Source organism: Castanea sativa, chromosome 5 (assembly GCF_040712315.1).
Source record: "Castanea sativa cultivar Marrone di Chiusa Pesio chromosome 5, ASM4071231v1".
NCBI classification, from domain to species: domain Eukaryota; kingdom Viridiplantae; phylum Streptophyta; class Magnoliopsida; order Fagales; family Fagaceae; genus Castanea; species Castanea sativa.
In genome coordinates this window covers 75478419-75495292 of record NC_134017.1, presented here as the reverse complement: position 1 = coordinate 75495292, position 16874 = coordinate 75478419, and the positions used below count along the sequence as shown (strand labels likewise).

General features: G+C 35.2%; 1 protein-coding gene and 1 pseudogene across 1 annotated transcript; both read left to right on the top strand.

The window, feature by feature from the left end:
* Nucleotides 1–2237: 2237 nt before the first annotated feature.
* Nucleotides 2238–5939, top strand: LOC142635817 (putative F-box protein At1g49610; annotated as a pseudogene).
* A 1476-nt stretch (nucleotides 5940–7415) lies between these two features.
* On the top strand, nucleotides 7416–13161 carry LOC142637481 (putative F-box protein At1g49610). The gene is made up of 3 exons (XM_075811758.1): nucleotides 7416–8570; nucleotides 9791–9970; nucleotides 12737–13161. The coding sequence occupies exons 1-3, from the start codon at nucleotides 7473–7475 to the stop codon at nucleotides 13040–13042; spliced, it is 1584 nt and encodes a 527-aa protein (XP_075667873.1). The 5' UTR covers nucleotides 7416–7472; the 3' UTR covers nucleotides 13043–13161.
* The last annotated feature ends 3713 nt before the right edge of the window (nucleotides 13162–16874 follow it).

Genomic DNA, 16874 nt, shown 5'->3' with positions numbered 1-16874 from the left:
GCAACTTGGGGGGCATGATAAGGCCCACCTCCTCAACCATAGTGAGAGTAGAAGAATTATCACCAACCACAGATTTATCAGAAGAGAGAGTAAGGGTTTCAGAGTTATTAGCTTTCCCATTTTTGAATTGTACTGCACAAGAAACAGCTTTAGCTCTAGCTTGATCTTTCAAAGAGGTCCTCCTAGATGGGTGTTAATTAGAAGAGGCTACTGGGATGAGTTTAGGGTTAAGTGAGTGTGGAGTACTTACAGAGAGTTGAGGGAGAGTGTTAAGAGAAAATTGCAAGGAAGGAGCTTGTACAGAAGTCTTCAGTTTTTTTGACAAGAAAATAGGGAAATTTGGTGGACCAATTGAGGTTAATTTTCGTTTACACTCTCTGATGTAAGGGTGGGGATGGGCTTGAAATGTAAATTTGGGGTCCAATGGAGGGGATTTTGGGTCAAATGGAGGAGATATGGCATTAGGCCTGACTAGTGTGGAGGTTAGGTCTTTAGTAATGATATGAGTTGGGCTTTAGGCTGACTGGGATTCTAGCCCAATCCAAGATGTTTAGTTCGGTGTGGTGTTAGAGGAAGGCCTATTTGGTTGATCAACAAGACAGGAGAAAGAGCTTGGACACCCTGGTCAGAGAAAAAGGGAATGTAACCGAACTAGCATAAGTCTTTAGATTTCTTGTGGCCTTTGAAAGGTGTGTAGTAGCCTCTTCAGTACTAGTCCCATCATTCAACTCGGAACACGGCTTAAGAACATCAACTGAGAAGTCCTTGATGCCTTGCTTTCCCCTCTCATCCATGTCATTCTAGAACCTTACCAAACCTTTGTTGCTGAAAGCTTCTAACTTTAGACCAGGTTGAAATTCATCGTTATCAGCACAAAGCCATCTTCCAAAAAAACAACCATGGGCTCCATTCTTTTGAAGTAATTGAACTCCCTTGCCTTGGCAATCTCTCTGATCATGCCCCAACATTCTGCAGCTAAAACAAAAATTACCAAGCTTTTCATACTTGAATGGTATCCAGAGATCAGGGAGATGTTCTCTTTCTAAAGAAAACCCAAGAACAAGAGGACAAATTACGTCTACTTCCACTCTAACCCTGATATTTTTCCTCCAAACCCTAGTGGTTGGACCTATAAAATCAGTTTCTAAAGCATGTCCATATGTACTACCGATTTTAAGAAGATTTTCACTACTTTGTCTATCAAGAGGAAGGCCGTGCACCTAAATCTAGAATTCTTAGGTTGAAAAATCTACCTCAGCAGTACTGTGTTCTGGGTTGAAACGTTTCAAAATCAAATGCTCTCTTTTAATCAGCCACGGTCTCCTATCCCAAGCATCTCTAACATCTGTGTCATGTTTGAAAGTGAACACAAAAACATTTTTGTTTACCATAGAAACTTCGACTTCATTTAGAACATTACAAGCTTTTGTCAGAATTTCCTCGACAAGAGCTTTAGGGAAGGATTTCTTTGAGAGGATTTTACTAATGAGAAGACGTTTAGAGGACTCTTTGGATGAAGGGACCACATCAAGATTGACTTTGTTTTTTAGCCAATTAAATTTAGATGCTTGGGAAGTAATCAAATCGACATTTACCTCATCCATGGCACAAACCTGTAAACAAAAAGGGACGCAAACAAGTTAGACCAAAGAAACAAGATATAGGGAAGAAAATAATAGGGGGGCTGAAAGAAGTGAGACGTCAACAAGGAAAGAGAAAGAGCGAGAGGGTAGAGAGATGAAAAGAGAAGGAAACACAAAGGACAGCTTCACAGAAAGAAGACTTCATAGAAAGGACAGAGAAGACACAGGTCTCACGTGGAGAAAGAAGACTTCACACGGAAGATTAGAGAGGCATGACGCCCACTAAAAAAGCCCTAAGGAAGTCCTTGAACAAATTTATAAAAAATTAATAAAGAATAAAAAGAGTTAATGTCTTTTAACTTTTTTTTTAAGAGAGTTTCAACTTATGGCGTCCGCTCCTGATAATAGCTCTTTATTATTAGACCAAGACACTAATCAGTTTTTGGTGTAAGCGGGGATTGAACCCCAGATCTCTTCTATAACTATCAGAAACTTTACCAGTTAAGTTAACTAGAATCCACATTAATATCTTTTAATTTGTGCCTGTTCATAAAAAAAAGAAAGTTTTAATTTGTGCCTATAAACAAAGAATCATTATCTTTTAAAGATAGAGAATTCTAAAGAAAAGTCCCACACCTAAAAGAAAAGAAGCTCATGGTTCAACCTCCAGAGAAGACAGCGTCCCTTATTCGCCTAGGGAAGAAGAAGAATAAAGAAGAATCAAGCGATGATCATGGAACCAAACGTCTCAAACATGCACCAACCTTAGAAGATCGAATCATCGCCTTACCTGACTCCATTCTCCTCACTATACTCTCCTCTTTGCCCACTAAAGACGCTATCAAAACAGGCGTTTTATCCAAAAGATGGGCCTATCTTTGGACCTCCGTTCCCTCTCTCAGTTTCACAAATACTTCCTATAAAAAAGCGGCAGTTTTTGCCACTGCCGTGGATGCTGCCCTGCTTCTCACAAATTTCTCTGTCCTATGCGAGTACTACGAGCCAGAGCTAAAGCCTCAGGTCGATCTCTGGGTTCATTTCGTCACAACTGCCAAGGTAGACCAACTTAGTCTACGTTTATCACCTTCTATTCATATCCTATATAAGAGATACAAATTGCCCCAGCATCTTTACGCCAATGAGTTTGTTTCAGAATTGGATTTTCATTACTCCAAAATTAAGCCTAATGGGTTAATAGGTTGGAGTTCACTCAAGTGCTTGTATTTTGGGTACACGTCCTTTCTTGTCAATGTGATAAAAAGAAAGTGTTATTGGGTAGTCCTAGACTTGAATCCTTGGAATTGCATGAATGTTATGATTTTTATGGTTTGGATATAGTGTCCGAGAGTTTGAAAAAATTGGTGATAGATTCATATTATGGAGAGGTGGGATGGGACGAGGAGTTGGAATTGGAAATTGTTGCTCCAAAGATCGAGTCTTTGGAAATTTTATGGAAATTTTATAATATGAAGAAATTTCAGATAAAGGACGTGTTGGCATTGGTTGAGGTTAATCTCGATTTTGAAATACCCGAACCCGATGAAATTGGAACTGACGAGGACTGGGGCAATATTTGTAAGGGCTGTGAATGTTAAATTACCGATTGTCCCAAAAGCTTAAGCTGTTAGGTAATGGTAAGTTTAATCACTTAACCATAATTCTAGCACTCCCCCTCACTTGTGGGTCTAAACTTCCCCTCAGTAAGTGGGGGGCCCAACAAGTGGGAATTTAACATTTTAAATGAGAGATAGAGTGAAGACAGGGATCGAACTCAGGATCTCCTGCTCTGATACCATGTTAAATTACCGATTGTCCCAAAAGCTTAAGCTGTTAGGTAATGGTAAGTTTAATCACTTAACCATAATTCTAGCACTCCCCCTCACTTAACCATAATTCTAGCAGTGAAAACATTGTGAGAGAACTTTTTGAGAGTCTGCATCAAGTCAAGAAACTTATTGTTGGCAAATGGTGTCTCTTGGTCTTTCTTGATTACTCTCTCTATCAATATTTTTTTCCCCATTGTTTTGTTTTTTGAATACAACACTATATGCTTTTTCTTGACTATTAATGTTGATTTCCATTTGCAGAGACATGTATGTATCAAGATTGTATCTTTTTACAGTTGGTAGTCTCTCATTGCTTTCCTAGGCTTGAATATAGAATAATGCACAACATCTAGTACTCTTTGTTTTTTGGGTAAATTTTGTGATTTACAAGAGTATTGGAAAATTACCATACTCTCTATTGAGTTGGGCTTAGCCAAGCCCTAAAAATTAGAGATTATGGCTTGGTTGTTGTTGTTGTGAGTTGGGATTTTTTTGCTGAGCATCTTGATTTTAATACAAGTTGTAGTCAATCAATAATTAAAGGACATAACAGTATTTTTCCAGTTTCATGAGTTGAACTAATAAGTTATATGCACATGCTTCTAGTTCAACGATGAGGTGTAGGGCACTGGCTTTAGTGCCCAGCAATGATTCGTCATGATAATTTGTCATTTGTCAACTCTAAATCAAGGTTCCGAAAAAGCCTCTTTTATTTCATTGTCTGCATATATTTTGCCCAAATCAAGTTAGCTAATTTGTTCTCTGTCAATGTAACAATTGGTCGTAACATTTATTCTAATGTTCACTTTACTTATTGTGTTCTACCTTTTGCTTTGATGGACCTAGGTTCTATCTATAATATCAATGAAACATCTGCCTTCTCCATTGTTATAGTGCAAATGTCTAACGATGAAAACAAGTTTGAAAAGATGGGATCTTGCTGGCATTGCAAGCCTGCTTCAAAGTTCGCCTTATGTGGAGACGTTGGTTATAGACATCATATCCTCCCCACTCATGGATTTAGAGGTATGTTTTTCTTGGTCCAATTTGAATGTCATCTCAAGGGAACTTTAATGAAGAATTAATACTAATCATTATATATATACACACACACACACTAGTTCAATGCGTCTATTAAGGAAGTAATAAAAGGCCATGATTTTGGATAAAATAAAATGGAGGAAGGAAATACATTTATCTTGTTGAGGATCCACAGCGGATCCAAAAATTTTGAAACTAAGGTTTTGTTGTTGTTATAGTTAAATCTATCTATTTATTGGGTCAAAATAATACCCTCGAGGAGCTAGACCCCCTTAATCAACCTTCTCATCAACGATATATCTTTCTTTTCACTTTAAAGAAGTAATAGATTTTTGGAAATCTGTTTGTTTCAATAAGAGGTCATTTATTGCCAAAGCTACTATCTAGAATTTTTGGCCTTGGCAATAAGAAGCCAATTTCACTTTAATTTTAATTTAGTTTTAAGTGTTAGGGGCGATTCTGTAAGTCTCTAGTTTCTGGACATTGGCTATTCTAATTGTCCATTAAGACTTATTTATGGTTTTATTTAAGTTTAGTGATTTAGTTTGGACTTTGAACTAAAATTTTATCATGTTCCACTAGCAATAGGTATTGGTCATCTGCTTAGGAGTTTCTTCTTTATCTTTAAATTTTTTTCAAAAACTTGAAACCTAGCATGTGTACATTGATTAGGACTTGGCTTAGGTCCATTGCTCTTGCGCACTGGACCCATCAAGACCATTACACGTTTCCAAAAGTGGACACGTATCATAATGTTGATGGGTCTGATACACAAGAGCACTAGATCCAATCTTTGCCCATTGATTTTCACCCTTTAGACCCCAAAATCTTTTTTTTTTTAAAACTGAAAAAGGTAGAAAAAAAGATTTCTTACCTTACAAGTAATTTTGTCCCTTCGGCAACATCTAATTAAACCCCAAAATCTAAGATCACCTACCCATCAAAATAGCCCCAAAAACCCCATGAAAAGGCTAAATACTGTGCATGAGTTCCTATTCTTAGTCCTGGAACAACAACCTAAGTTTTAGTTATTCGCCTTTGTTGGATCTCCAAATCCTTAGAAACCCTATAATCTTTATTTCTTACTATTTTCCAGCCTTTTAATTCGATAACCTAATTTTAAATCCTTAAAATGTAAGATGTCCATAGCTGACTTAGGAATTCCAAATCTGATTTGCTTTGTTCCCTTCTCCGATGCCAACTCCATTATAACCTAACAAGATATCATAATTTAAAAGTGAACTTCAAAACAGACTAATGTACTTTTATTTTGCAGTATCTAATAAGAAGCTATGATGAAGTAAAACATTGGAAATTAAAGGAGGTCTATTTCAAGTCTTTACTACGAACTCCTGAAGAATGTCAAGATCTGCGGTTTTGGAGAAATTTTCTACACAAATGAAGTATTCATTTTAGTGGTACAATTTCTACTTAAGAATGCAAAGGTATTGGAGAAGATGGTTGTCACTAAACCACTAGTTATGCAAAATCAAACACGTAAGATGCTATGTAAATTTCTACAAGTGGCTCAAAAGTTATTAAGCTTCCCTAGATCCTCTCCTCATGCAGTGGTTATGTTCCCATATTAGTAAATCATTTTAAGTTGTTTGATCCCCTTAAACAATCAAATTCACATAAATACATAGTAGTTATGTAGATTAGTTTGGTTCAATGAACTAAAATCTTGCTATGAGTTTGCTTTAGCTTTTAATTTACTTATGTGTGATGTTAAGCTTGCCTTTGGATATATTCATGGTTAATGCCAACGGTTATGTTGCGTATAAACTTTTTGATTTGATTTTAATCACTTTGTTGTTTCAACTTTCAAACCTTTAATAAATTTTTTAGATATTTCCAATATCTTATGGTTCCTTTTTATTATAAAATACGTATAAATTGACACGACAATAAATGTGATTAGGATTACATCAATAACATGATGAACAAATTTTTTTTTAAAAATTTTTGCTTTTGTATTATGTTTAGAAGTTAAGATATCAGTTTGTAAGGCTTATATGTGGTAAATTTTGAAGTATGTAGTATTCCTAGTATTATTCAGAAGATTTTAATCAATTATAATAGCCCGCTGGGAAAAATATTTCCTTTTTCTTTCTTTGGATATCAACCCAACTTTTCTCTTGGATAAATTAGTTGAGTTACAAAACTCTTGACAATAAATTAGAATTAGGTTTAGGATTAATGGAATTTTTTCCCGACATTAAAGAATAACTATTATAATCCTTTTAAAAAGAACGTAATTTGTTCATTGGCTTAGGTTTTGGAACTTTAGGGGGATAGATATTGTCCATAACCATAAGCTCCTCTTTTAACTATTTGTGAAATATGTTGTCTTTAGACTTATCTATATCTTATTAAAAACCGAATACATTTGACTTTTGGTTAACATCATGAAATTTGGAACATAAGCTTTTGATGCCTTACAATTTTACATGTCCGAATATATTATTTTTAGTTAATATTAAATTATATTATATATTTCAACATTCTATTAGAATCTTGACAAATCTTCAAATAATAGAATAGATATTTTTGCATATATGATAAAATACAATCATAAAAATTTCATATTAATAATTATCATAATTATTAAATTTTATATTTAGCTAAAAAAATTTAAAAAATTATATTTTGTTAAACTTTCTCATAGATTACATAGATTATTGATTAATTATTTTCTTTTATTATGCACTAAGCTTTTAGTTACATCCCTCACTCAAAAGAAGGCTACTTTTTTTTTTTTTAGAATCTCAAAAGATGGTTACTTGTGTGTGTTGGTTTCTTTTTAAAAAAATTAAAAAAAGAAAGAAGAAAGAAGAAAGAAGAAGGTTACTTGGTTAGTTCGTTGTCTAATTCAAGTTCCAAACATATTAAATTGGGCCAATTTTTAACTGGGCCTAATCTGCATTATGCAGCCCAAATTAATTGCCTGTCTATCATAAAGAAGAATAGAAGGTAAAGAAGCTCAGATCACTATTCGGTATTCACTACTGTTGAGTTGAGAATGGAGGAGGAACAAATCTCTGGTTCTATCAACAGCTTCTCTGACCAATACAGTCCCATCTATAATTCCAGCCATGATACAAACCCCAATAATTATTATTATTATGATGATGATGATGAAGAAGAAGAATCGGGCTATGATCATCGAACCAAACGAAGCAAACACGCACCAATCTTAGAAGAAGAAGAAGATCGAATCAGCGCCTTACCAGACTCGATCCTCCTCAGCATCCTCTGCTTCTTGCCCATTAACAACGCTATCAAAACAGGCGTTTTATCCAAAAGATGGGTCTCTCTTTGGACCTCCCTTCCCTCTCTCAGTTTCGACTCCAATTCCTTCAAATACTTAGAAGATTTCACCAGGGCCGTCAATGATACCCTGCTCCTACACAGGGCTCCCAAACTCACAAAGTTCGATATTCGATCCGAGTACGACACAGACCTAGATCCTCGCCTCGATATTTGGGTTCGTTTCGCCACAAATGCCAAAGTAGACCAACTTAGGCTATACTTATCGCCTCCTGATCCTCTCGATCCTAATGGATACCAATTGCCTCAGCATCTCTACGCCAACGAGTTTGTTTCTGAATTCAATTTTAGTTTCTGCAACATTAAGCCTATTGGGTTACTAAATTGGGTTTCACTCAAGCACTTGTGTATTCAGAAATCGGCCTTGCGTGAAGATGTGATAAGGAAAGTGTTAGTGGGTAGTCCTAGACTTGAATCCTTGGAATTGCATGATTGTTATGGGTTTCATCGGCTGGATATAGTGTCCGAGAGTTTGAGAAAATTGGTGATAGATGGCTATTTAGATAGGGATTATATAGATAATTCAGATGGGGGAAGTGACGAGGCCGAGTTGGAAATTGTGGCTCCAAAGATCCATTCTTTGGAAATTGTGGGGGATTTTTCTAGGAAGAAGTGTCGGATAAAGAATGTGTCGGCATTGGTTGAGGTTAAGCTTGGATTCTACTTGACAAGCGACTTTGAATACAGAGAGGAGGAGGATGCTGTTGAGAGGCATGAAGACAATGTGAAGAAGCTTCTTGAGAGTCTGCATCATGTCAAGAATCTTACTGTTGGCATATGGTGTCTCACGGTTGGTTTTTTTCGATCCCTTTGTTTTTGTTTTTTTGTTTTTTTGTTTCGTTTGTCACTATGCAATGCTTCATGTTTTTCTTGATTGCCTATTCTGATTTCCATTTGCAGAGACATGAATTTATATTCTTATTATTGGTAGTCCCATTGCTTGGTTATGCCCTGTGTGAGGATACTTCCCCAATTAATCGGATTTATCCGCTTTGGGGAGCCAGTCCCTCACGGTTTATCGGCTCGTCCCCGAGTGTGGGCAGGATTTTCACCAGGAGCAAGGGCTAGACCTTGGACTCGCAGGCTTGACACCAAGTCCCACATCGGTTAGAGTTCCCTCCCACATATGGTTTATAAGCTTCTGGAGCGACCATATGTGTACCACTACGACACATGTGTAGTAGTGGTACACATATGGTCGCTCCAGAAGCTTATAAACCATATGTGGGAGGGAACTCTAACCGATGTGGGACTTGGTGTCAAGCCTGCGAGTCCAAGGTCTAGCCCTTGCTCCTGGTGAAAATCCTGCCCACACTCGGGGACGAGCCGATAAACCGTGAGGGACTGGCTCCCCAAAGCGGATAAATCCGATTAATTGGGGAAGTGACCTCACACCCTGCATATAGAATAATGCACATCATCTAGTGCTCTTTTTAGTGACAAGTTATTGTTATTGTACAATTTGATTTTTGCTTTTAAGGAATTTACTTTAGCTAATTTACATTAATACCAAAATGAAAAATCATTTTGTGATTTATAAGAGCATTGGGAAATTACCGTACTCGAGTCGGGCTTGCCACAAAATATTTTGAGACTAAGGATTGGTTTTTCTTGTTGTGAGTTGGGATTTTTCCTGAGAATCTTGATTTGAATCCAAGTTGTAGTTAATCAATAATTAAAAGGACCTAATATTATTGGTCCAATTTTATGAGTTGTACTATTGACTTATAGACACCTGCTATTAGTTTCATGATAAGAGGGCACTTGCTTTAGTGCCAAAGAATGATTCGCCATGATAATCTGTCAGCTTTTAATCAGGTCTTGGCTTTCCAAAAGGGCTTTTTTATTTCATTGTCTTCATATAGGATATATTGACATTTATGTAAGTCAGTGTTCTGTACAACATGTTAACTAAATTGTTCACTGGCGATGTATATTATGATTGATTTTGTTGTATTTTCTCACTTACTTTACCTTATTGTGTCTTGCTTCTTGGTTTGATGGACCTAGGCTCTATCTATAATGTCAGTGAAACATCTACCTTCTCCATTGTCAAAGTGCAAATGTTTAACGATACAAACAAGCATGGGAAAATGTGATCTTCCTGGCATTGGAAGCCTCCTTCAAAGTTCACCTTATGTGGAGACATTGGTTATAGACATCACATCCTGGGGCTACGTGTGGCCAGCGGTATGTATTTCTTGGACCAGTTTCCCAACTGTCATATCAAAAAACAATGAAGGATTAATTTTAATCATTACTTCTTTTTTTAAATTTGGTTTAATGTATCAATTAAGGAAGTAACAAAGCCTATGACTTCGATATAGTAGGATTGTGGAAAAGAATACATGTGGTCGACTTTAACTAATCTTGTTGAGGATCCATGGCTTTTGTTGTTGTTGTTGTTGTTGTAGTTCAATGTGTCTAACTATTTAGGGGTCAAATGATTCCGTCGAGGAGAGTTTGGCCACCGTAAGTTCTCAACGTAAAGAGTTAATGTTGATTGTCGACCTTTTTTAAGTGGTTGCTATGTGGACTATTTACTAAAAACCTTCTCATTGACAATGCATCTTTCTTTTTACAACAAAGACTTCAGTGATAGATTTTCGAAAAATCTGTTTGTTTGAAAAAGGGGTCATTCATTGCTAAATTTACCGTCCAGAATTCTTACTTATCAAAAAAACAAAGCTATCCAAAAGGCAATGAAAAGCCAATTTTACTTTAATTTATTTTTAAGTGTAAGGGCAATTATGTTAATTCCTTGTTTCTGAAAATTGGCTATTCTAATAGTCCATTTAGTCTTATGTTGGTTAATTTCAGTTTAGGGATTTAGTTTCAGCTTAGTCATCTGCTTTCAATTCGAGAAATTTTTTTTTTTTTTTTTCCAAAAGTTATGATGCTTTGTTTGAAGCTTGTGTGATATAAGAGGTGTGATGCTTAGAAGTTTATTTTTTATCTTCAAATTTTTTTCCATTTTGAAATCTAGCATACACACATTGATTTATCGCCCTTTAAACCCTAAAATCCAAAACAGCAAAATCCTAAAGTGTTAATTACACTTTACTCATTTGTGCTATGTGCCATTTTAATGTTATCTACCCGGGGTTTAAAAAATGTCGCTTTACCCATCCGAGGTTAGTTACGTTATGTAGCGGTTCCCCACCTCATCACTTTCATCATTGAAAACTTGCAAAACCTATGAAAAACAAAGAAATTAAGATCTGAAAAGGGTATCTGTAAAGATTGTCAAAGTTAATTAAAAATTTCATCTTTTCCTATCTTTCTTTGACTAAATGATCTTTGAATTGATTTTTCCCCCGAATTGAAACTTGGCTTTAAAGAAACTTGAAGATTTTGTTGAAGTTTCTTCCTTCCTCACCGCTTCTGCCTACATTGATAGCATCCTCAACTTTGATCATCATTTGTCTAAAAGCAGCAACAAATTCCTTCCACAGTGAAACATAATCCCATCCCAATCTTAAAATAATAACAAAGTCAATGCCTATCAATAAGGTAGTGGACATAAAAATTGAATAGAGTCCCTATCTCCCTATCACAATTGGCAACTCTTTGTTCAAGAATTCGAGATTTATGTTTATTCTGATCCGATGCCTTCATGAACCCATCCCAGACACAGTTTGGTCTTATTTTCCTTCCCCACTCAAACCCATTCGATCCTTGACTAGGAAATTACTTCAGCGAACTGTTCAAACTTAGCCTTATAAAAAACACATGATGGTATGAATCTTTCATTAAGCACCCTAGTTTCAAGCCCTTGAACATCCTGTATCACATATCAAACCCCAATCAAATTTTTATTGCTCCTTGGCAAAACTTGATTTAAAAAAATTGGATGCTTGCATAGACCTACTTGAAAATTTAAAGTTGAGTTAGCATCTGGCATCTTCAAAACAATCTGTGCCTTACCCTGCACATCAAATTATTATTATTATTTTTATAATCTGCCCTGCACGTCAGATTAGATCTATGAAATTTGGACACAGACACAACACAAGTGTTATGTTTCAGCTTGGACATAGCATGTTAGAGACAGCAACTTGTTAAAATTCAGACCATACATATGTCGCAGGACCAGCATACTTGATACAAAGAAAAGGCATTTCTTTTTGTTAATTGGTAAGTGAAACATAGAAAAGGCATTTCTTATACATTAGTTAAGAAACTCTTCTAGTCTTGGTACAAAGAAAAGGCATTTCTGGGTCAATTTCTTTTGGTCTTGTCTGTGGTTTTAGATTCATGAGGGGAACCTCATTTGAATGATTTTAGGGGACAAGAGCATGTTGAGTGGGGATGAGATTCATGCAGGTGAACCATTTTTTTAATATGAATAATGTTCTTGAGTCAAAGCATAAATAACTTCCACAATTTTTACAATAACCCTTTCAGATCTTATTTCTTTGATTTTTTGTGGGTTTTTTGACTGTTATTTGATTTTAATGTTTTTAATGGTGGAAGTGATGAAGTGGGTAATGGCTGCATAACGGAGCCAACTTTGGGTGGGTAGATTGACACTCCTAAAACCATGAGTAAGCAACATTAAAACGACCCAGACCATAGGTGGGAAAGTGTAAGTAACCCAATCCTAAATCACCTATCCATCAAATAGACTCAAATGCCCCCATAAGATACTCTGCATGGGTTATTTTTACAGCCTTGGAACAGCAACCCACGTTTTAGTTTTTCACCTTTGTTGCATTCCCAAATCCTACTATTCCTTTTCTCAGTGGAAACCCTATAATATTACTATTTTCCAGCCTTTCTCCTACCAAAACCTAACCCTAAATCCTTAAAATCTAAGTTGTCCAAAGTTGACTCATGAATTCCAAATATGATTTGGTTTGTTCCCTTCTCCTATGTGAACTCCATTATGACATGATAAAATATCATAATATAAAAGTGAATTGCAAAACATGCTAATGTGCTTTTATTTTGCAGCTTGTAAGAGACTATGATGTAGTGAATCATTGGAAATCAAAGGAGATCTATTTCAAGTTGTTGCTACTACGACTCAAGTCTGTCAAGATTTTATGTTTTGCAGAAACCCTCCACCAAAAGGAATTCATTTTAGTGGTAAAATTTCTACTTAAGAATGCAAAGGTGTTGGAGAAGATGGTAATCATTGAACCACAGAGTAGGCAAAATCCAACACGTAATATGTTACGGAAATCTCTACAAGTGGCACAAAAGTTGTTAAGTTTCCCTAGATCCTCTCCTAATGCAGTGGTTATGTTCCCATATTAGTAAAATCATTTTAAGTTGTTCGATCCTCTTAAATGATCAAATTCTCATATATACATTGTAGTTATGCAAATTAGTTTGGTTTAATGAACTAAAATCTTGCTATGATTTGCTTTTGCTTCCGATTTCAAGTACTTATGTTTCTTTGTGATGTTAAGCATGTCTTTGGATATATTCATGGTTAACATCAATGGTTATGTTGGTTATTAAGTTTTTGATTTCATTTTAATCACTTTTCAGTCAATAATATATTTGGATGCAAAATGAATAAGTCGATGCAAGGGTTTTTTTTTTTTTGGCTTTTGGATGAACCGTATAATCTATTATGCCTCTTTACGGCTTTAGCATAAGCGATAGGGAATTCTCTTATGCAAAGACACGTTAAGGATCCGTTCGATTGGAGGAGTGGAAAAGTGGGAGGATGGAAAATTTTGGGAGGATGGAAAATATTTAGTTTCCCTTTTTGTGTGTTCGGTTGAAGGGATGGAAAAGTGGAAGGGTGAAAAATTCTTTTGTTCGGTTGAAGAGAAAATGGGAAAGATGGAAAATGTAATTTATATAAATTAACTATTATACCTTTATTACATAATATGTAAGGAATAGATTTATTTGTACTCATTACATAATATAAAATTTATCACATCATATATATATAAATTTATATTTATATTTTTATTATTATAGATCAGGTCACGTTAAAAAAAAAAAAAAAGTTGGAAAAAAACATCCCAGGTCACGTTGAAAAAAAAAAAAAAAAGAGAAGAGAACGTTGAAAAAAAAAAATAGTTGGGAAGAGGGCATTTTTGTAAAAGTGCTACTAGAACACTTTTCTCCCCAGATTTTCCTTCCGATTTGGAAGGAAAAAAAATGTGAGCCCGAAAAGAAAACTATCTCCCGGGTTTTCTCTCCTTCCTATTTTCCTTCCTCAAACAAACAGTGAAAAATAATATTTTTCACCTTATTTTCCTCTCTCTATTTTCTATCTTTCCTATTTTCCACCCAAACGGACGGACCCTAAGGTTTTTCTTTTTTAGGGGGAATTTGAACCCAATTTTTTTTTTTAGAATACAAAAGACTTCTAATTTAAACTTTACATCTCCCAACAAATTGACATTAGATGAGTTTAACAAATCCCTTGGGGACGTGTCTTTTACTACGAATCCAAAAGGGCACAACTTAAGCTAAAAAAAAAAAAAGAACAATAAAAATGTGCAATTTGGATTTTTTCTTTCTTGTCATTTGAATTTGGATTTTGGTGGTTAAAATCTACATATTTTATTTAGGTAGTTTTAAAAGGTCAATGATTTGAATTTAAATTTGGTACAATTATGATTATGAATTTTCAAACCCCAATCATTCTGAAGGAGTAGAACTGTAGAAGCCAATTTCACTTTAATTTTAATTTTATTTAGTTTTAAGTGTTAGTGGAATTCTTTAAGTTTCTGGTGTCTGGAATTGGCTATTCTTTTATTTATTTATATTGTTTCAAGTTTCGACTTATAGCATCCACCTATAATAATTGTGCTTTTTATCATCAGTCCAAAATATCAATAATTTTTTAGTGTAGGCAGAGATTGAACCCCAGATTTATTATTCATTCAATTGTCCAATAAGTTTTACTTTGATTTTATATTTAAGCTTAGTGATTTAGTCTAGGCTTTGTTGTAAAAGTTCATCAAATTGCTGATATATATATATATATATATTTGGGTGTGAAAGTTGCTGAAAAAATTTAAAGATAACAAAAAAACTCCTAAACAAATGACTAGCACTAAAACCAATCTTTTCCCATTGATTTATCACCCTTTAAACCCTAAAATCCAAAATCACCTATCCATCTAATTAGCCCCAAATACCCCATGAAAAGGCTAAATACTGGGAACAGCTACTCAAGTTTTAGTTATTTCCTTTTGTTGAATCTCCAAATCCTACTATTCCTTTTCTTACTAAAAACACTATCATCCTTATTTTCTTACTATTTTCCAGCCTATTTACTTTCAAAACTAAACCTAAATCTTCAAAATCCAAGATGTCCAAAATTGACTTGGGAATTTCAAATTTGAATTGGCTTTGTTCCCTTCTCCTGCATCAACTCCATTATAACAAGGCAAGATATCATAATTAAAAAGTGAACTTCAAAATGGACTAATGTACTTTTATTTTGCAGTTTCTGGACAGATGTTATGATGAAGTAAACCATTGAAAATCAAAGGAGATCTATTTCAAGTCTTTGCTACGACACCTCATGATTGTCAAGATCTTTGGTTTTGGAAGTTTTTTACACACGAGAAGTATTCATTTCAGTGGTACAATTTCTACTTAAGAATGCAAAGGTACTGGAGAAGACGACTATCACTAAACCACGGTTTATGCGAAATCAAACTTGTTTTTGGGGTCGTGAATTTCTACAAGTGGCTCAAAAGTTGTTAAGCTTCCCTAGATCCTCTCCTAATACAATGATTATGTTCCCATATGTTTTTATGAAAATTTGATCATTTAAATACAATGATTATGTTCCCATATGTTTTTATGAAAATTTGATCATTTAAGTTGTCCAATCCTCTTAAATGATCAAATTTTCATAAAAACATATGAATCATTGTATTAGGAGAGGATCTAGGGAAGCAAATCTTCATAAAAACATAACTACTTATGCATATTAGTCTGGTTCAATGAACTATAATATTGCTATGAGTAGCTATTGATTTCATATACTTATGTTTTCGTGTGATGTTAAACTTGCTTTAGGATATATTCATGTTTAATGTCAATGGTTTTGTTGCTTATAAAGTGTTTGATTTGATTTTAATCATTTTGCTGTTTCAAACTTTCAATAACATTGTTAGATATACCCAATATCTTATGGTTCTTTTTTGCTACAAATATGTATACTGTGGGGAGCAAAAAGACCCTGATGGGAATATGGGCCGTTGGGCCATGCTAAGGAAGGCCGACCTGCTCTTGGGTTTAGAACTTGTCAGTGCTACAGGTCGGCCCATACGCCGAGGATCCGAGGATCCAGCCGAGGATGAATTTCCCTTCGGACGGACACCGGAGAACCCGGGACTTCATGGTAAAGGTTAGGGAATGACATGGTCAAGACCAATGGTTAAAGGAGGTGAACCCTTGAATGTCCTAGAAGCACCGATGTTAGAGAAATACTAAAGATAAAGGCTGCCACCTCCACATTAAAGACCCTGCACCTACCACCTTGGCCGCATTAATGAGGAAGTGACACCTGAACAGTGGAAGGGAAACTTCTGGTTACTATTCAAAGGCACTGAGAAAAGAAATATCTAGGCTAAGGGGGAGTTGGGGCAACACGTGTACAAAGTATAAAAAAGAAGAGTATTTAAGGAGCAACCTAGAATAGAAAAAAGGGGACTGACTTTTTTGTAATCCAAAAGGGGACTGACTTTTTTGTAATCCAAAAGGAAAAGAAAAAGGAGGAGGAGTTAATATAAGAACAACTCTCGGCTTACGTCCGAGGAGGTTGATTTACAATATTTCTTGTTGTTTTCAGGTGTTTGCAATCTTTGGCTTGTCATTTAATCCTCACACACTTCTAACCTGGGTTGCAAGCCCACACTCTACAAATTCATATTGTTTAAGGCTCATTGGGCTTGAGCCCGTAATTGCGCTTGGGGCCAGGTGCAAATGTGCACTTACATATACATTGACACGAAATAACATGAAAATAAATGAAATTAGTATCACATTAACAACATAATAAACAAATTTTTGTAATATATATATATATATATATATATATATATATATATATATATTTGTGTTTTCAAGTTGAGATATAAGTTTGTAAGGGTTATATGCATAA